General features: G+C 31.2%; 2 protein-coding genes across 4 annotated transcripts in view; one reads left to right on the forward strand and one right to left on the reverse strand.

Annotated features, from left to right (window-relative positions):
- The window catches only part of LOC130453242 (putative fatty acyl-CoA reductase CG5065), a 33,052-nt gene extending 19,854 nt beyond the window's left edge, over positions 1 to 13,198 (forward strand). For all 3 annotated transcript variants that reach the window (XM_056792870.1, XM_056792869.1, XM_056792868.1), the window contains exons 5-9: positions 2,351 to 2,460; positions 5,692 to 5,884; positions 7,464 to 7,706; positions 9,766 to 10,023; positions 11,594 to 13,198. In XM_056792870.1, coding sequence (XP_056648848.1) covers positions 2,351 to 2,460; positions 5,692 to 5,884; positions 7,464 to 7,706; positions 9,766 to 10,023; positions 11,594 to 11,684 — 895 coding nt within the window. In that variant the 3' untranslated portion in view covers positions 11,685 to 13,198. The remainder of the gene's footprint in view (positions 1 to 2,350; positions 2,461 to 5,691; positions 5,885 to 7,463; positions 7,707 to 9,765; positions 10,024 to 11,593) is intronic.
- Positions 13,199 to 14,570: 1,372 nt separating this feature from the next.
- Positions 14,571 to 16,972, reverse strand: LOC130453104 (uncharacterized). The gene is made up of 2 exons (XM_056792702.1): positions 16,579 to 16,972; positions 14,571 to 14,773 (listed from the first exon to the last, which is right to left on the reverse strand). The coding sequence occupies exons 1-2, from the start codon at positions 16,970 to 16,972 to the stop codon at positions 14,571 to 14,573; spliced, it is 597 nt and encodes a 198-aa protein (XP_056648680.1).
- Positions 16,973 to 21,705: the final 4,733 nt, after the last annotated feature.

The raw sequence follows: 21,705 nt of genomic DNA on the forward strand, positions 1-21,705 counted from the left end.
AAAAATTATCACGAGTTTCAAGTGAACAAAGCTAAGGCAGGATATAAAGAAAGATCACATACGGATATTGCAGTTAATCCATTCGACATAGTGTATATAGACACGATAAGTTAATTTGTCGAAAAAAAAAACAGTGATATATCACTCAATAAGTCATATGATTAACTAAAGAAACACATTTTTTTGCCAAATATCGATTTTATCCATCAACCTTCAAGAATTTGTCTTTTGTCTCAAAATAGGCTTCAGTTTTAGCAATTGCTTCTTCATTTGAAATTAATTTATTACCAGCGAGTATCAACTTATAGCCAATAGTCACAAGGCGCCAGATTTGGACATTTGGACTATACGAAGGATGAGAATGCAATTCGAAGTGTCGTTTGTTCAATTTAACCATCGTTACTATCGACTTGTGTATTGGTGCATTGTCTTGGTAAAAAGTGGACGTATTAGGCCGTTTATCCTTGAATTTTGCACTCAAACAATCTACAAACTCTATGTGGTATTCACCAATGATTTCCTCTAGCTTTTGGAAATAGAATATGAACAATATTCCAAGCGCATCCCAAAATACTAAAGCCAAAACATTCCCTGTTAATTGTTGCAACTTTGGATGCTTCAGACGTGATTCACTGACTGAAATCCATTCAGATGCTGATCGTTTTGATTCTGAAGTGAACTGAAAGATCCATGTTTCATCCATTATCACATTTTAACTTAAAAAAATGGCTCTTTTCAATGGAGCAGAGTCAGGGCAACACATCAAGGAGCAATCCAATTTTGAATCTAAAATAACAAAAGTAGCTACTTAAATGACTATCACTTTTTACTCTCTCTTCGAAAAGTCATGCAATTTTGCACACAGAAGTTGATACTTCATAAGTATCCAATGGATTTGGCAATGGCAGCGCCATCTGTGTGCCACCCCACACGACTTATTGAGTAATGTAATAAATCGTCACTGTATTACGATACTGTGTGAGCTAAGAAAATTTGCGCACATGATATCAGTGAGTCACAAGAAAGCAGAAACATTTGTGGAAAGGTTTTCGACAATCTCATATCAAAGTACGGTTTAATAGAATGAATAAAAACAGACTAAGAAACGGAATATATAAGAATGAAGTCATTAGAATATTGTAGAACTATCAAAACTGAAACATAATTTTTCTGCTGCTTATTATCACAAATCAATAGGGACCTGTGGAAAATTTCACTGACGACACCCAAAAGATATAATGGTAGAAAACTCAACAAGAACGTCATAATTTTGAAATGAGTTTTAACGAATTGAAGTATAGATTTCGCCCAAGATCGGTCTAGAGAGTTTTTTAGGTAATTAGGAAAAATATGAGTAAAAAAGAATACTCATACCAGTTAATTGTAAGATGGATTCAGTTCTATTGAAAAAAGAGTTAAGAACAAAGTTTGATATTCAATACCGAGAAACAAAAATAACAAACAATTCAGTGAATAAACAAGACAGTCTTAATAATGAAGAATTATCAAGGATAATTTTTCCCCTCCAACAAGGGCTGATTGTTGAACCAGAAAGACGTAAAAAAAATTAATAAGTGCTAGGGTAACATACAAACAGTTCAGTTTTATAGAAAAGGTGTTCAGATTTTCATAGACAAACACCTGATCATATTCAGCATACTGTATCCGAATACCTGGACACGGTAAGACTTTCCATTTTGGAGTTCAATCTATCTGCATACGTGTAAAATACGAGCTAAATAAACAGTGTGCAAAATGGAATACAAGATTTTTTCTCTGTATAAGTCGTCGTATGTGAAAAAACTTTATATATCACATTAATTGTACTACCTGGGGCCTGTTTCACGAAGTAACAGGTTACATATTCACTGCAGTTACTTTTTACACTTGTAACTACAATTATACAAGTACAGGCGTTTCAGGAATGTTTTTAACAAGGGTAGAGAAAAGTCACAACTGTAACTTATTTTTCACAGAGTTACAGTTATAACTTCTAAAGTTACAAGTGTGAAAAAAAGTTACAAGTGTAATAGTGAATAGTGAATATGTGAAAATCGACTGGTGAATCTGTTAAATTGTACTAGTAACTACAAGACTTGTAGCTTTGTGTTCGTGAAACACCTGTAACTCAAAAAGTTACAAGTGTAGGGTAAAATTGTAAATCTACACCAGTGAATATGTAACTTGTGACTTTCGTGAAACAGGCCCCTGTTATCAAGATTCTTATTTCAGTAGTAGGATGTAAAAAATTGATATCTCGAGTGATGTAAAGACAAATCAATGACTAAACGAGTACTCATTTATATACTTGTGTTTCGATAAAAAAGTTAATATTTTTCCTGTTTTTCAGGCTTTTGGGAAATATTCCAAATACTTATACATTCTCAAAAGGACTCTCAGAAGCTATAGTTTATGAAAAAGTTGGGAAAATTCCTCTTATAATTTGCAGACCAGCTATAAGTAAGTGGGTATATTACAAAAGGAAATCTCATTTCAGAAAAAAAGGGTTAAACCAATCCATTACTGATCTTCATGCCTGTTGATAAACAAGCATTTTGATATTTTGAATACAAACATCCTGACAGTATTCTATCGATTGTGAGCTCTCACTACAAACTGAGATATTGAAAATTGAGTAAATCTATTTGAAATCATACTTTTGATATCACTTTGAGGTAGACTTTTAGACCTGTTTTTTAACAAAAGATCCTGATCTATACAACGTGACCGAGCGTGCACCTCTAGGTGCATCAGATCACAAACATATAAACCCCTTCAAACTAAATTTGTGTGAATGAACAGCTTTTTTATGTAGAAAGCTAACACAAGGGGATTAAACTTAATTACACTGGACAAGTTTGGAAATGTCTGTGGTTATTGATCTTGAGCTGTTGTAGGTCATTGTATTTGGGAAAGACGTGACTTGGTAGCTGATTTCATAAGTTCACACTTCTCCAAAGGAAAAAGATTGATATAAATTGACTGGTTATCTGGTATTAATGAGTTGAGTCATCCTCTCGTACAGGTCTTCCAACAACTGCTCTAGAATTATGCTGGAAAACCAAGATTAATTCTGGATTGCCGATAAGTCGAAAGCTCTGTATTGAGTCGAAAATTCTCATGGTATGCTTGGTAGTCGAGATCTAAATATGAGAACAATATTCAAAGACTTAGCTGGATACAGAATGTTTATTGTCGCTGATTTGAACAACGACACCAGTTTTGGCTAAACTATAGATTGAGCTTGCATATTAGTCGAATAGATTGTTGCTGTACTGGATAAAGAGAGTAGGTTAGGATAAATACCTGAAGAACACCAAAGTTGATTTCAAGGTTTGTCCATTGATAGCGAACTTGATTGGTTGATCTCTGAGGAAGCTACTAGCAATTCGATAAGTGAGGCCGATGAACCGGACGATCCTTACGAATTTATTATTGATATAGGCGAGAAGATGCCCATTTGATCTATATTTACAAAGTTTTATTGATGCTTGCTGACTCAATGTTCCGATATACAATTTGGATCTATCACCATGAAGTGACGACGATGACAATTCACTGAACAAAGAGTGAATACTTCATCACCTGAAGTACCTTGGCTTATCAGCTGTGAATTTATGAAGTTTATTCAACTATCCTTCGGTTATATAAACGTCCACGGTTGGAAACATAACCTAAATAGTTGAATAAATATTCAACATATTCATTTAAGAATTATTCACTAATAGTTTTACGTTTCTGTTATTGGTAATTTTTTCCTCTTATTCTTTGGTATTTTCTTTTGAAAGTTCGCTGACAGAAATCATACATTATATTAAAAAATGAGAATTCTCTGTAATTTTTCTTTGATACATACGTAAAGATTGATAGTTTATTCAAAGAAGTTGGTTCAACTCCAAAAAAACGTAATATTTTTGAATCTATTTCAAAACACAAAAAAATTCATTTATGATGTAACATTAGTTTCTTCAAATGTTAACTGTTTAGTTATTTTTCAAGAGTTTTTATGTTTAATTAATTTTCTTCATAAAATACGAGGGTGTTCCCCCAGAAGTACCTACCTGAATTGAAGTTCTTTTCAAATAGTTGACCTTATTGGATTATATGGAAAAGGATCGGTTGGTCTATGACTCAATGAACGAAATTTGCTTGACACAATATAATCAGTTAGACTGTTTTACTGTAATATAATTAAAAAAAAAAAGAATTCACTTGTTCCGGTGTGAAAACACGTTATCTTACGTAATCGTAATTATCTCTGAATAAATGTTTGATTGTCTCCTCATTTTCAATACTAATTATTTTAAAAGAATGTTAGCGAAATTTATAGTTAACTTGACATACTTAATGTTTTTATGTTAAAAGCTCTTCTAATAGAAGGTTATGTTTACATGTGGAACATTATTAATGCCAAATGTAAGTGTCTATTATGAGAAAATCACGATCATAAAGCATGACCTGACGCATTTCCTTTTCTTTATTCACAGTGTTGAAAAGCAGATTGAAATTAATGCATAGCAATTAGTGAATATCAACAAAAATCTCAATTTTTAACAGTATCAATAATTTCATTTAAAAGTTCTTAGACCTCTTATATATGTTTATTCTTCCAAATGTTCTTGATTTTAGGTCTCTTCTGTTCAAAGATTAATTAATTTTTCAAAAGAAATATAAAAATTGACATTTTCTTATTGGTTTCGCAGTAGACAAATGATTATTTGGCACATTGGTAATAAATCAATCAGCTTTTTCTGTCTAATAAAACAATGCACATAGGCTTTTTGAGCTATCAAAATTTGCTTATGATTAACATCCGGCGAGGAGACAAGTTTCAGGGGTGTCATGAGTTTTATTCCCCGTGACTATCCGGGGAAATCATCATGGTCTACATTTTAAAACTGAAGCGCTTTTCGCATTGTTCATTAAGAATTTTGGGTATCCAAAGTGAGAAATTTCTATGACGCGAACCAATTCATCAAGAATCTACATCGTTCACTCTTCTCTTGACTGAATTTCTCATAAAATTTTGTCTGTAAACTTTCCCGATGATTTTTCACTTGATTCAACACGCGGTGGAATTTTAAATTGAGGTTCACATCAGAAAGAAGCGTTTTAAATTACACGTCTGCACCAGCGATGTGAAATAGACGTATATTCCTTCTGCTTGCCTCATAGAAGCTGCCAAGCATTTTCGAAACTGCCATTGCAGTACTAATAGAGACAAAAATCAAACATACATTGTGAATATACCTTCTATCTTATTATTTCTTATTTTCCATGTATATTTGACAAATCAGACATAACTGATCGAATTTCAAGTGGATGGAATTAATTATCAAGTGAAATTTTCATTGCGGATGTTTGAGAAATATCAAGTTCCTTGGATATTTGTCTAGTACTCAAGTGTGGATCGTCTTCTAACAGGACAAAAACATCTGAATATTCGTTTACAGTTCGCCCTGTTTTGAATAAATATTCCAATTAACCAGCTTGGTTAAAAATTTTTACTAATTTACTGACAGTAAATCTTGTTATAGGATTTCGGTTAGGATATAAATTATTAACGTTTTTTATTAACTTCGATACATAAAACTCACTCTGTATAATATTGCTATCGACAATTATACACGATATAAATAGAAAAATCAAGTCATTTTAGAAAGTAACACCCAATTGTAAATTTATTTTTAGTTATACCTGCATTCAAAGATCCTGTACCCGGTTGGACTAATAACCTGCAGGGCCCGTCTGGTTTGTTCGTAGGGGCAGGAAAAGGAGTTATCAGAACCGTTTATATGGACACTTCTTGTTATGCTAATTTCTCTCCAATCGATTGTACTGTCAGTGCGATTATGGTGTTTTCTTGGTATCATCTAACAACAAAGTAAGTTTTAGTTCTATCTTAATAACTATGTTCATTGAAAATTGATACATTTAAATGCTTTTTTTTCAACTTTAGCCGTCCACGTGATTAAATACTAGATTTATTTGACTTCAGACTCTGAATTTTCATTTGTTGCTTGGCTTCTTATCTATTATTGATTGTATTCATGCTTGTTTGCACGAATATGTCGATTGAAAGATAGTCAGTACTTCAAATGTCAACTTCTTCACCTCACTTAAGCATCCCTGAAGTCTCGCGGTATTTCTTTCAGAGGTGTCGACTTCTGAAGCGTTACGTACATACATTTTTGGACCTCTAATTATTCTAACTTGTTTTTCCCAGCTACAAATGTTCTACTCTATTACTCTATAAAGATTTACTTTTTACATCGATCAATTGGAATTCTAGTGATCCAGTTCAAATTCCAACTATCTCAAATGTATCAGCAAATTCATGTTTGATATCTTCACATATATGCTGAAGTAATTTGTGTCAACAGTTGCACTGGATATTGCTTCAATAATTGGAAATGAATCAATTTAACCTTCTGAATATCTTCTGCAAAAAGAATCAAATTTCCTTGCTATAGATTTATGATGTGATATTCATTTTCTGGTTGATTGATGCATTTTCCATCTAAGAATATATTTCAATCAAGCACCAAGCAAAGCGTTCCAACATCTTAGCTTTGGAGAGCAAATATACTTAATTATTAAAAAGGAGGCTGGAATTCTGATCATCAAATTCATAACCTTAACTAATTCTAACGGAAATTTTTGAGCAAAAAGAGGTGTACTATGCAGTAAAAATTCAGATTTTCATGGTTTATTTTGCTCTGAAGAATCGTTGCCCCTTAATTTTTTTCTGTCATTTCTGACTACATCAAGTTCTTCTTTTGGACCATGGGAAGACATATATCTGACAAAGACATGCAACATCCATCCACATGTAGTGAGATGGAGGAGAAATAATCTGCGAAGGGAATGGAAAAACCACGTGGATAGACTGTTAGATGGCAGATTGGCAAAGATTGCAAAGGAAGAAAAACCAAATACATCTCGACTACTAGGACGACTACCTTCCAGATGGTATGAAAGCTAGTCTTCATCAACTATTGATGCAAACACAGGATTAAATCCTGACGTAAGATGTAGAACAAGACGACTCATAGATAGCAAGTGATAAGGCAAAAGAAAGTTGATGTTTTTCAAGTTTTCTGCTTTGTTTTTAAAATCACAAAAAAGATTTTTGAATCTAAATTCGATTAATTACTACAGAACAAGTATAGGCTTGTTGAAAATTTGAAAATACGATGATATAGAAGGGAAGGCCTACATTTAATGTGAAGTTTTCAGCTCACAACTTTTGCATTTCTTATAAGAGTCGCTTTAACTATCAGGGAAGACATTGTATCTTCAAGTTATATCCTTCAAAATCTAAACAAACATTTCAATTTCCATGTTTAAATATTAAAATTTGTTTTTAAAGTTTGAACTTTTGAGTATTTATTCATCCTAGGATGATTTAATTACTTTCTAATTGTGATTTTATCATTTATTTAACGTTTAAATATTTTTAGCAATCCAAATTACATATACAACCTTTGTATACCGCAAAAGGATCTACAAATTAGTTGGGAGGAGATATTTGACACAGCCAAAGACGTTATACATAATGACTGTCCATTCAATCTCATGTTATGGTATCCAGAAGGGACTATAACGAAAAGTAGACTTTATAATAAAATTAACACTATCCTATTTCAACTATTACCAGCTCTAATTCTAGATTTAATCCTTCTGATTGCAGGTCAAAAACCTCAGTAAGTATTTTTCGATATTGCGACATACGAAAAGGATTTTTACAAAATTTGTCAATGAAAAATGGATTTTTCAATTGAATTCCATACTAATACTTCAAAATTTTAGCTTGGATCGCATGGAAATATTAATTATTATTGGATACTGTTTCGAAAAACTGAATTATCTTCTTGTTTTCCAGAAATATTTACCTCTTTTCGAGCTTCAGGGTATCGGACTTCCAATTTTCATTACCTTTTCATCCATTTTTTCCATTCTTTCAGATTCTTTGCTACTTCATTCATGTATTGTATTATTTTCTCTTGTCTTGCTCTTTCCTGAGGTACTTGTTGTAGTCATCGAGTTTTTCTGGGTCTTCATTTCGTTTTTTTCTTTTATCTTCTTGCTCCTTTCATTCTTCTTATTAAGCTTCAGTTTAAACATCTTTTAACTATCATTTCCTGTTTGAGCTTCTCTAAAATCACCTCATTTCCTATCTATCCTTATAATTGTTGCTACTATTCTATTCTGTATCTTTTCTATCTGTTCCTGTTTTCCCAGATTCCCAGATATTCGAAGTTAGTCACTCTATCTATTCTTTGTTCTTTTATTATTGAATGTTTCCCATGCTCTCATTTTTGATTTACTTTATCTTTATCCATATCTACTTTTTCTTTAATTTTCTTTACTGTTTCTGCTACGATTTCTATATCGTCTACATATACTAAAAATAATTGAATTGAAATATAATTTTGACAGTAGATGAATATGATTTTAAAAGATCTTTTATCGCACATGGAAGGCTGGATATCTTCGGTATCTGATTATTTATTATTAGAAATGTTCTATTTAGAATTATCATCTCTTAAAATGATTATATTTTCATCGCTCACTTCTTGATAGTTCTGTAATTTGGTACAAAAGCAAAAAATCAAGCATTATTCATATTTTTTAGATGCTTTATAGGATTTTGAACTGACATAAATCAGCTCAATTGGATTAAGATCTGGGTGAAATGGATGTTATCTCGAAATTTCATATCTATAATTCACCATATCTCACAGTTTCGGCTTTGGAATTCCTGCCTGTAACCATTTATTCGGCAATTCCTTCATTAATTTCGATGTTGGAGCATTGTCAATTTGCTTATTGTGGTATTTCACACATTTCAGAGGATGATTGGGTATTAATTCGTTCTCCAACAAATTTCGCTGTTTTAGTACCAGATTTGGAAATTGAGGCTCACCACCAGCAAGTTTGATTTTCATATGATTTCTTTTTGTTATAACTTCTTCGAATCATCACTTTTCATCTCAATTTTCACTTCCACGTTTGATATATGATGAATGAATTTATATTTCATCCACATTCACCAAAGGACGATGTTTTTGTTATCTATTAACTGTTCTTAACTAGACTTTACAAAGTTTTTGGATTTAATGTCTTTGATTTTTTGTTGTTGTATTGGTCAGAAAAGTGATCGACGACTTACAGTCGTCCAGATAGCAGCTCAGAGCAATTAATCTAGGGATTCGCCTTTGAGGGTTTGTATAGAGGAATGGAAATTAAGAGAAGCTGGAATTTTTGGAGGGGTGGCAGTGAATAAACCCCTTTCAAGACATCAAAATAAAACTAAGAGATTAAAGTGGGCTGGAGAAAATAAAAATTGGACGTAAGAAGAGTGGTAGAGAGTTTTATGGTTTTTAGGTCCAAGCTTTTGTGCGCGTTACGAAGTTTTTGGATGTAATGTATTTCTATTAGACGTCATTGATTTCTTGTTGTTGTATTGATCAGAAAAGTGATCGGCGACTCACAGTCACAGAGATAACAGATCAGTTTAATGAATTTAGGAAGAGAGTATCATTTTCTAACGTACAATCTAAATTTATGATGAGATGGAGAAGAAATTAGAATATTTTATTTAGCATCTTATCTCAATATATCAATTGTTGTAGATATTTGAAAACATATGTAGCTCTTCAATTTGAAAGAATTCAATATCAAAATATGAATATGAATGTTACTGAAGAAGAATCCCTGTTGAAATTCCACCTTTTTCTCTATAATTTTTCGTATTTGTAGATTTTGGTCGATCCAAAACAGGATATTGAATGGAATGAAAATGTATGAATTTTATACGATAAGAAAATGGGACTTTGAAACGACACAAATAGAAAAAATTAGGGAAGTATTAAACACAACCGAAAAAGATCACTATCAGCTTGAAGACAAAGAAAAAGATGTGAGAAAGTACTTGAAGCACTGCATATTATATTTGAGGAGGCATTACTTTAAAGAAACTGATGATATGTTACCAGCTGCCAGACGAAATATGAAAATGTGAGTAAAAATCCGTTGTACTTCATTTGTTTACCACATATATTTTTTCTATATGGTTTTCTATCTTTTGATTGATCTTCTACTCTTTCTTTCTCCATTATTTCTTTTATATTTTCAATGGATGTTTTTTTTGTCTACCTCCATAATTTTTCACGGGCGTTTTATTTTCAATATTCTGAATATCTGAAAAATTTATCCAATTCTGCTTCATATATCTTATCTCTAATTAGTTATATCTTTAGTATTGTGTAATATTCCTTATATTATTTTATTTTGCTGTAGAATCTCATATCCTTCGAATTCATACGGGCTCATATTTGTAGGTTATAACCTAAAAGAAATATCAGATCCTAACCATTTAAATAACATGAGAATCTTGTACTTTTTGCAGTTAATTTCATTGTTACTAAATACTTGAACAGCTATTTCTGGTAGAAAATTTAACGCTCTAAAAAAAGATCTGAGAGCTTTTTTCGATAAAATTCACCGTTTAAAAGTTATTAAACGATGAAGTTGTATTTATAGAAGAATTCATAATTTTCGTAATTTTTATTTACTATTGCTTTTTGTTTGTAATAAAATTATAGAGTAACTCCAATAGGGCGTAGATTCACTTACTTCTACATGAATTTAAGTGTTTACATAATTTTCTATTTCAAAATTGCTCAATTTGAGGCAATTAAACAAAAAACGAATCGCAATCACGTAATAAATTCATTCGTTTTGTAATCTAACGACATCTGTGAGCAGCATGAGAAAACTTGATGTCATTTGAGTCTGTGATAATCATTTATTTACTAGATATACAGCTGAAAAAAAATCTATTGGATATTTGTTTATTTATAGTGCCTTTTTGTTTAAGGTGCTTCGTGCAGCATTATTTCCAAATTTAGATTTACAATTTTCAAAAGCTATTTATCAATATATCAATCAAGTGATGAAAGAAGCTGTTTCTTTGATTGATTGATTGATTGATATTAAAGAGTCCATATATTAAAATAAACAGATTATTCTTAAGAATACGTTGTAACTGAATATTCGAAATTGTCCACTGATATGAAGAAATACCATTGAAAACTGGACAAAATCGTCTGTTCAAGGGATTAGTTTGACACGTCTGGATCTTCACTTAACTTTTTCAATTGTTCTTTCCTAAATTGCTCATTTAAATGAAGAATTTTTTTTTATAATAAACGATAAATGTTCTATCGTTATAACCCCCAAACATTGATAAATGCTCAATATAATAACTTTCTTAAGCTTTCGAAATCTGTTTTTTCGAAAAATTATCAATGTTCTCGGGTTATTACTACTTAGAATTGTCATCTACTTATTGGATTATCAACAACAATCACTTCAAAAGTTAAGGTTGTGGTAACATTCCTTGGCTATCATCTTGAAAATCTGGTTATATCATAGTCTTATAAGGGCAGTTTTTTCACTTCTCTACGTCTGATAGTTTCCAATTTACAAATTTAACCTGTCCACCCTTAACATATGACAAAATGATGTATCTAAATGAGCTTTGATTCGATTCATACTAATTAGTAAACTTTTGTATTTGTTTCAGAATGTATTGCTTGGACAAATTGGTGAAGTTCATATTCATTGGACTAGCTTTTTACTATATTTTCTATAAAACAATATTTCAACGTATCTAGAATAATTGTAGGTATAAAGTGGGTTGTATTTCATATAACAAATTATATTTATATAGAAATTAATCCTCTAATTTATTGATAAACTCATCAAAAATTATTTTCTATTATTTCTACCAACTCAATTATATCGACAGCTGTAGATAAAATATCACTCAATAAATCGTGTGACTAATTAAGAAAAAAATATTTTTTTTTACAAAAATCGATTTTATTAACTTTCGATGCCCTGTTTGTAGCATTTGTCTTTTGCTTCAAAATAGGTTTCAGTTTCAGCAATTGCTTCTTCATTTAAGCGCTTCTTTGAGATCAACTAATAGCCAGTAGTGAATGGGAGACAGGTCTGGATTATAAGGTAGAAATGTAATTCGTTCAATTCAATCATCGTTACCATCGACTTGTTAATAGATGAATTGTCTTAGTGAAACAGTGGATATTTCTTCTACACATGAGGCCTCGATTTTCGAATTAAAACTATCCAACAACTCTATGTGGTATTCGCTATTGATTGGAAATAGTTGATGAACGATATTCCATACACATCTCAAAATACTGAAGCCATAACTTTTCCAGCTGACTTTGGATGCATGGGACGTGATTCACCAGCTGCAGTACAGATGATGTGTAGTGAAAAAATCTGATTTATAACATGTAAACAAGGCCAAACACTGCTCTGAATCATCAACACGTTGTTTTTGATCGACTGTGAGTAAACGCGGCATCCATTTTCAAAAAAGTTTTCTCATAGATAAATATTCATGCATAATTATAAATACACTGCCTTCTAATTTCCTTACGGCCTCAACTATCACTCGCAATTTCAATTTACGAATAGATATAACCAATTCGTGGACTTTTTTGATGTTTTCTGGAGTAACCACCTTAATTGGACGACCAGAACGTTCATCATCATCGGTGTTTGTACGAGACCACGTTTAAATTTAACAAACCAATAATATATAGTTTGAACACTTTGAAAGCTATTGCTGAGCTTGTATAGTATGCTTTTTTCGATAAGAAACAGTTGATGACACATGACATTGTTTTGAAAATAACAAAAATGGCTGTCAATTTGTTCACGAAACTTCACACATAGTTTTTTGAAGTTGGTACTCCATAAACGTCAAATTAATTTGGCAATGGCGGCGCCATCTATGTGTCAATCACATGACTTAATGAGTGATGTAATATATAGAATTTGGAAAACTTTTTTCGAGATATTGTACTTTTAATACTTAAGAAGTGAAAAAAATCTTTTTCGAGTAATATTTTAATATTTCTTATTAAGAAAAGTACGGAAAATAAAAAAAGTCAGTCGATCCATAATTTAACATCGTATATTTTTGGAATTTTTTTGTTTCTACAAGAGTTTGATGATTTTATGACTATAAGATGAAATTTTATCACTCTTTATATAATATTTGAATATATAACGATCGTTGTTGAAAATTTTATATTTATCATATGTGACTAAACGATGTTCTATCAGGTGTGAAATAAAAAGTGAGTTAATACAAGATACTTGGTGTTTTATTTTACAAACAATACAGGGTGATTAATTGGTGTAATAAAGTTTAATATCTCCTTTATCCTTTAAGATATCAAAATAAAAATATATATAAATAAAATAAATAAATAAAAAATACGAGCGATTATACCCGTTATAGAAATATTAACAGTCTTATAGGGGGTTTCAGAATGCGGTACTATTTCAGAGTTTTTTATTAAAACATACTAGATTTTATTACAGAGATTTGACATGTTAATATTCTTTGATTTTCACTAATACAGGATGAATCAAAATACTAATTATTTTCTCAGTTTTTTCAAATAAATCATCCTGTAATTTATGTGAGTATTGGAAAGTACTACCAACGTACCAAATTATCTAATCATTCAGAAATTAATTGTGAGTTGGCATTTCATAGAAACATTCCGAGATTCATTCCGTGCTCTCTTCATCAGATCAACCCTTGTGGTTGGTGGTATTTTATACACTTTATTCTCAAGGTGACTTCATAAAAATTAGTTAATTTTATTGAAATCTGATAGCCTTTGTACTGGACTATTCCTTCCGATCTATAATCCAATAAATAGTTCATTCAGGTCACCATTAATCAAATTATTTTATGGTGCGCCATCATACAAAAGCACACACTTTGACCTGTACGAAGTTGAGAATTCTTCCATTTTTGTTAAACGTAGCTTCATTTCCAAATAGATCAGAGTCGAAAAATTCCTATTGAAAGTAAATGTGGTGAGATGACGTATTTTATTCTTGTTAAGAATGCTCAGATCTTGTTTGCTGAAAATAATCCTTACAATTTGTTGGGTGTGGATTTTTAGTGATTTCCGGCAAAACATCTCTTTCTCAGGTCACGGAAGTTTTCAATCGTTCATATTCTTCATAATCAAGTGAACCCGTGCAATTCAGCTACTCCATCAATTTCTTCAGGTTTGTTACTGTAGATTGCCGCCTTTCAGGACTTTAATTCTTTCTGATAATAAGTGGTTAGGAGATGGTTCAATCGAGTGTTTGGCAAAACAATTAACTGAAAAGGGAGAACCGGATCTATATTTGGAGCATTCAAACCCTAGTAGCCTCAGTTTAAGTGTTTATAACGTGCCCTAGCCTCACTAAGCTCATTGTAAGTGGAAGAATTGTACTGGATACAAATTAAACACAAGTTACTCCTCATGAATATTTGGGGTATAAATTTTTATACTAAAAGATAATTATTCCTAACAACTGATTAAATAATCAAATCTGCTTTTGGATACTTATTCAAAACTTAAATTTTCGTGTGCTTAGGAAGAAATATTTTGTATATTTTCAAGCAAGACAAATTTGTTAGTACAATATATTACATAAAAAAGCATGGGTTATCGTCAGTTACATTTTACACATAGAAAACAGTTATGAATATCAAGTGATTCAATTTTCGTAGTAGAAATCCGTTTCTCCAACTGCTTTTCTCGAGCATGAGTACCAGGACCACATTGTGGTGAAGGAAGTAGACAAACTGGACTCCCTTGGCATTCAGAACGAGGGCACTCATCTTGTAGGCCATTCCTTCTCTCACATTCACAACCTGGAAATAAAAGAAAGATACTCATAAAAATGGAAGAAAAAGGTCACTGCTTTTCTTCTTCTAGTTCATGTAATCGTTGTTAGTTTATAGTATGTATTAAGATTTTTTTATTGTCAAGCTATGAATCTATAATTTGAATAAAAACTAATAATCTAGTGAACAAATTGACACCTCGTCTGTTTTTTGTATACATTTTCTGCATTATTGATTTTTGAAACAAATTTTGCTACTAATAGACATTTCACACACCCAATTTTCAAATTATCAATAAAATTGAAAGTGTGTATAACATTTAAATTGCACTTAGTCAACTACAGATTGTCTATTATCAGGATTGATAACCAGAAGTTCAATAATTCGTTTTCTACATCTAAAAGAGCTCCAAGATCGCTGACCATGCACCGGGTACTTTGGAGTAGGCCATCAGGGTCTCCACAAATAATATCCACACCACCAAATGATTATATTTACAAATATGTATGTGGTTTCTTCACAATCAGCAACTTACTCATCATACGAAATGATTTTTAAGGAAATCGAACCGCATCATGTTTTCTAAGGAATGTTTGAGTTTTATTTAGAAAGTAGATGTACCAATCATATTATAGCATCATTTTCGTATTAAATTTCATCATGTAGTTTCCGCTCTATCGTAAAAAATTTCCAAATTCTTTTTTCTTTAATGCAGAAGAATTTTTTTTCCTAAGCAAACCTTAATTAGTTTTCAATTCTCCACCTGTTCTAGCGTATGGGTTTGGCTATGGAATATGCTTTCAGAGTCTAAGCTGTTCACCATCAAGTACCATTCTGTTTAGGTGGAGTTTTAACCAATTTTTAAAACTCATGGATAAGTTTTTTATTTCGGCTTTAACCGTTGGCACATGGAGATCACGATTTATGATGAAGTTTGGCACAAACAATAAGGTATTTATGATTGGAATCGTTTCAGAATTTTAATATTGAAGGTGGCTGCTGATCCCCACAACGGGACTCTATAGATCCATGAAGATGGCTTTGTAGATCAGTACTTGTTGTTTTTCAAAGATAATTGGGTTCTCCTACCTATCAGCCAGTAGAAATCCCTTAGTTTTAAACCCAACTGTGAATATGTTTCCTTCAAGTTAATAGCTTGTCCAGGTGCATGCCAAGATATTTACCTCTGCGGTTGGTGGAGGTTATCTGGACTGATGTCGATGCGTTTCAATTAATGCGTGATTTTTCTGTTTTGTTGAGATTGATCTGTGATAAATTTGTTGCAATTGTGGGATCTCTAGTATGGCGGAGACATCTATAAATATAGCTAATAACATGACAATCATTGTCAGTTGGTGAATCTAACGTGAAGATAAGGTGAAGCGGCGGTTCCAAGACACTACCTTGAGGAACTACGGCGTTTATATTGGAAAGCAATCATGACAAATCTTGTCTAAGTTTAATCTTGATATTGCTGAATCTGTTCATTTGAATTTAGAAACTAAGGTAGATACGACACTGGTTGTTGTGTATACATTCCTGCTGTTGTCGATTGACTTTTTAGCAGCAAATGACTGTTTTCATTCCTTGGAAGTCGAATGAATACTATCCCTATCCAATTGATCAATAATATGTTGATAGAACCATGGTATTCCAATACTAATCCTTAAAGGATTAAAGATTGTAATGATTCTTTAATATATTGGGATTGTCTCTAACAAATATTTGTTTCTTGGCTCTCCTACATAATAAACTTTTCCAAAATAATTATTGAATTCATCCTAAATTAAATACTTATGATATTGATCAAAATAAAATATAAAATGACGTACCTACATATAGAATACTACTTCGTAATTCTCTGGATTTCGAGGTATTAACCATAATATATTGACTATTAGTTTCTTCATTATTTGTATCATCTGGTGGACATCGCGGTACCTCACAACATATGGTAAAACCATTATCTGGATCCTCGGAACGGTCTGGTGGAATCTGTGAACGCCTGGTCGAAGTTGGTTGGGCAGATACTGGTGTGGACTGCTTATAAGCTTGCGAAGGAGATTTTTGCACGCAACATACTGTTAAGGACCGAGGAGTACATAAGGTTGGTGGAGCGGAATCGTACGGTGAATTGCAACGACCCACAAGTTTAGCCACAATAGTTGTTAGTTCTTCAACTATACACTTTTTTATTTCAATTTTATCTTCATTGGTTAATACCATTACAAAATATTTTGAAAAGACACTTGATAATTTTGAAAAGTTTGTCTGAATGTTATCCGAACGTGTGGTTATTAATTATATCGTTTGTTGTGACATTATTTGTGTCATAAATGACAGTTTTATTCTTAAGATTTTGAGAAGATGATAGTTGGCACTAACTTGATAGGTAATAAGTTGATTTAACAATTATATTCATATCTGCATTGTTTTTTTTTAATTATTAAAGACTTAGAGAGATTATTATATCAATAAAATCAATGAATAATTAATCAGAATGCAGAAAATTATAGTAATTTTGCTGCGATTCACTTATTTCTCAATTATTTCGCTTATTATCATGATTGTATGGAATGTCGGGCAATTATTCATTCTCAAGATATGGAAATACATGATAGTATTGAGCTCTTCGATAAGAAAGTTGTTTCTTGAAGGATCCAACGTATTGGAATTTGGCAGTAGAATTGTATGTGAGAACTGATAAGGGTCAATACTTCATATCTTCATTTCTTTGTAAACTAAAAACAGTTTTATTAAAGATCAAGTTCTTATCTTGGTGATCTTAATGGTATCGCTGGTTGAACCAGGTTTGTCTTCTGCAAAAGTGTTTGGTGACTAACTCTGACTTAGAAACAGCTGGTGATTATTCTTGTAATGGAATCTGTGGTACTGCTGGTTCATCGATATATTTAGTTTCACTCTGTTGCTGGTAATGTCTGCTTTTGTTTTATGCATATAATTGAAATTTCTACGTAGGATTTGACCTTGATTAGTATGATTACATATCTTGCTAGACCTTTTTTAACACTTTGGCCCCTTACCATTGACGATTAGAAACTTTGTGTCTGACATTTTCATTATTTTAAAAATTGTATGGTATTGTATGCTGATTATTATAGTTCGGCTTTTTGTTTAAGATTACTAACTTTAGTAAGCTTTTCAGGAATTTCCGCATACTAAATGATTTTTCAAATATTCAGTTTCCTGTGGTTAATGAAAGTGTGTTTATAATCTGATCAAAACGATGAACTTGTTATTTCTAACGACGAGCCAGAAGAAAATGAAGATGATAAAGAAACCAGAGAAGATTTGGATATTTTTCAAAAAGACATTACTGAATAAGAAAAACATGTACCACTCCAAAATATTAGAGTCCAATCAGATAATATTTGCCTGGCTACAATAGAGCAATAAATTTGATTTATATATGGAGATATTTCTTTCCTGATGACATGTTGGATATTATTGTTGAAAATACCTACAAAGAGTTGAATTAGAGACAGTTATTGTGATAATCGCCATGCCCTATGACCAATATTGTAGAGCTGAAACCGCTAATAAAACTAATTTATCAAGCATGTCCCCGTAAGAATTTGGAAAAGCTATGGAATCTCAAGATTTAAATTTTTTTCGTGTCCTAACGCTGAAACTCGTGATAAACGAAAATTAATTGATAAGCTTGGCATCTCCTCGTAAATTTTTAAATACATTATATATTTATATATTGCAATAAATCCAAGGATGGAGACGTTGTGGGTTTCTGAAATTGCCATCATAAAGCTTGACATTGATTACAGATTGATCAAAGAATGTAATTAAACATTTTTATGTATTAAATTCTTCGACTTTTGATGATGAAACATCATCTTATGTTTCGCTGGTTTACTACTCAATGTATAACAAAATTATAGGTAATAATAAATCCATAGCAAAATCAAATCAGTACGCAGCATGCCCGGAATAATATTATTATTAGTATAGAAGTCGTTTACTCAAATTGCGAAATGAAGATGATATCGATTTGATTTCAATTGACAAATGATAGTGCATTTTTTTGCATTGTAAAATATTGAGCCCTTAACTAATACTGAACGTGGATTTGGTGAAGGTCATGCTTCGCGTTCCTAAGTGGATAGAGACTTCTGAAATTGAAGAAGCTTGCTTACGAATTGGATGAACGGATTCAAAGATAAATAGGGAAGAATTTTCAACCTTTCAAAGAAGTTCCTGCAGTTCAGTCCAAGTAAATATCTAACAGCTATTTTCTGTAGTTTGAAGATTATTTATTAATATTATATCAAAAGTAACAAAATATATCATATACTGTGATCATTCTCATTATGTTGAAGTGGGCAATGAGCTTGGTAGAGAAAAAATTAAGAAATTAACACGAAGGAATTTAAGAACTTATCATCTTCAGTACGATTATCGCAATTATAATTTTACCAATTCTCTTATTCTTCATTTTCTTTTATGTTTTGATGCTGACCAATTTCCTAAATCGCTTGGAAGTTTTATCTTACAAAATTTTTTTTCAATTTTAATCTAACTCCTTAGAATACATCCCTGGCATGAAGCAATTAAAATATTCTATATAAAGATTCGAATCTATTCTAATATTCAGAGTATATTCACATTGGAAAATGGAAGAGAAAATTTTAACATTTAATTTCCTCGATTGGTATTTGAGTGATATCAAGTTACTCAGGATTTCAGTACGTATCATTTTTATTATAAACCTTCTGTTTTCCAAAATTAACTGGTTGTATAAATTGTTGAAAGTCAATATTCTTAGTTTAATGCCACAAAATTCAATAGGCTATTTGTCATATGAGATATAAAAAATTATTCCTTCAATTCTCTTCGAGGTATTACCCCCATAAACAACACCAATTAGATTGTCATACAGAATATTAATTTTTTCTGTTACTTATGATTATTAAAAAATTCTTTTTTTATATATATAAAACATTATTTCGAATAGTATTTCTATAATCAAATAAATTCAGAAAAAAAATGATAATAAGTAACTTGAGGGTTATTAATTCATATATTCAACACTCTTCTCCCAAATTTGATATTTCATCCTTAGTATTACTCAAAAATATTTTCACTCTATTGAAGATTCTTTGCAATCACTTTGTATAAACGTTGTTTTTGATCCTTATACGGTTAGTGAAATCTGTTTAAATTGATTATCAGAATTTTGAGATTGGGAAGTATTTGATGAATCTTGTTTTGAGGCAAAAGACAAATCCTTCTATGAGCACGATATCGAGAAGCGTTGAAATGATTATATTGCTCTTGAAGGAGAATTGTATTGATGAATAAAATCGAGTTTTGGTAAAAAAAGCGTTTTATTTAGTTATTCAGGCAACTTATTGAATGATGTTTTATCTCTATTCATATTCTTATAGGTTTTGCTTAAGCTTCTCTTCAATTGGTTGCATAAGCAATAAAATTGACAAATATTGATATCTCAATATAATTTTGCTTTTTATTTACAATCGAAAACAGTATAAACAGTAAATATCTATCTCGTATCCTACTAAATCAGTTCCCGGACTCATAACGTAAATAACTATTTTGATATTGGAATAATACCACGAGATTCAGTTTATAAGATGTTCTAGGAAATTGATGGAGTTATAAAAATTATTCCAAAAGCTACATATCGTACTCGATTATTGTAAAAAAAGTAAAGTTTTGTAAAGGTAAAAGGTAAAGGTGAAGTTTACTAATGTTATAGAAAATTGAATCCCTCACAACTTTTGTCTCAGAATTTTTTTTATACGTGGAATCGTTTTTAAGATAAAGGACTAAAGGATAATGAGTTTCAGCATCATTTGTTGTTCCTAGTTAAAAATACGTTATATAGTTCTTCAAATATTGATACATAATTATTGATAATTGCCATTTTTATTACATCGTATTCGTTAATTTCGTTCTTTAATTGAATATCTATCTATTCATTAACATTCAATAACCGATTGCTAAAATTAAAAAATAATTGAGGTACAAACTTCAGTTACATTCTAATTATATTCTCATTTCCACTTATTGGATTTCAAAAAGAGAATTTTTAACTACGTCTTCTTCGAAATCTGTTAACTATTGAATTCTTTGGAAACGTCAAGAATTATATTTGGAATTATACCTGGATAATGTACAATGCGGTCCAAATATATTGAATAAATTCAGTTTAAGTGTTGTTATGTACTATAAGAGAATTTACAGTATGAATATGTTACATCCCTCCAGCATTCCATCTGAATTACAAGCACCTCCTCGAAAACTTTAAATATAAAATGTGGTAATTTATTAAAAAGGGATGTATCTTCTGTTTTGCAGTATAAAGTTCTTTTGAATTTGGTGTAATCATAACTGAGAAAATCAATTTTTAATATGTAAAATTTTGATAATGTCTATCACAAAACGTACAATGAAGATAATAATGTCTCATAATATTTAAAATGTTTTTTTCAATGAACTAACATTCGATCGTTCCACGTCTTCCAATCCACTTATTGGGAAAAACATTGTTCAAATAATTTCTAACTGTACGTGCAAAATGCGAGCTCCATTTCATTTGGATGATTAACATCAAGAAAGTCTTTGTAATTTAAGCTCTAAGAAGATAAAGCTCACTATTAACTATACCCTCAAAAAATTGAGGGCCAATAATTTTATTGTTAATGATACCAGCCTCAACGTTTACTTATTTAGGATATTGAGTGTGAGCCTCATACATTCAATGAGGATTTTCTCTGCTCCAATATCTACAGTTCTGTTGATTAACCAATCCGCTTAAATAAAACTTTGCTTCAACAGAAAAAAATACAAATCTGCGTTCATTCTGTTCATCATCAATTCACAAAATTCTTCTTGCCTCATACGGGATCATCTTCATTTAAGTCCTGAAACAACTGAGCTTTACAAATAAACATTATTATATA

The sequence above is a fragment of the Diorhabda sublineata genome, chromosome 2 (assembly GCF_026230105.1).
Source record: "Diorhabda sublineata isolate icDioSubl1.1 chromosome 2, icDioSubl1.1, whole genome shotgun sequence".
In the NCBI taxonomy this organism is placed as follows: domain Eukaryota; kingdom Metazoa; phylum Arthropoda; class Insecta; order Coleoptera; family Chrysomelidae; genus Diorhabda; species Diorhabda sublineata.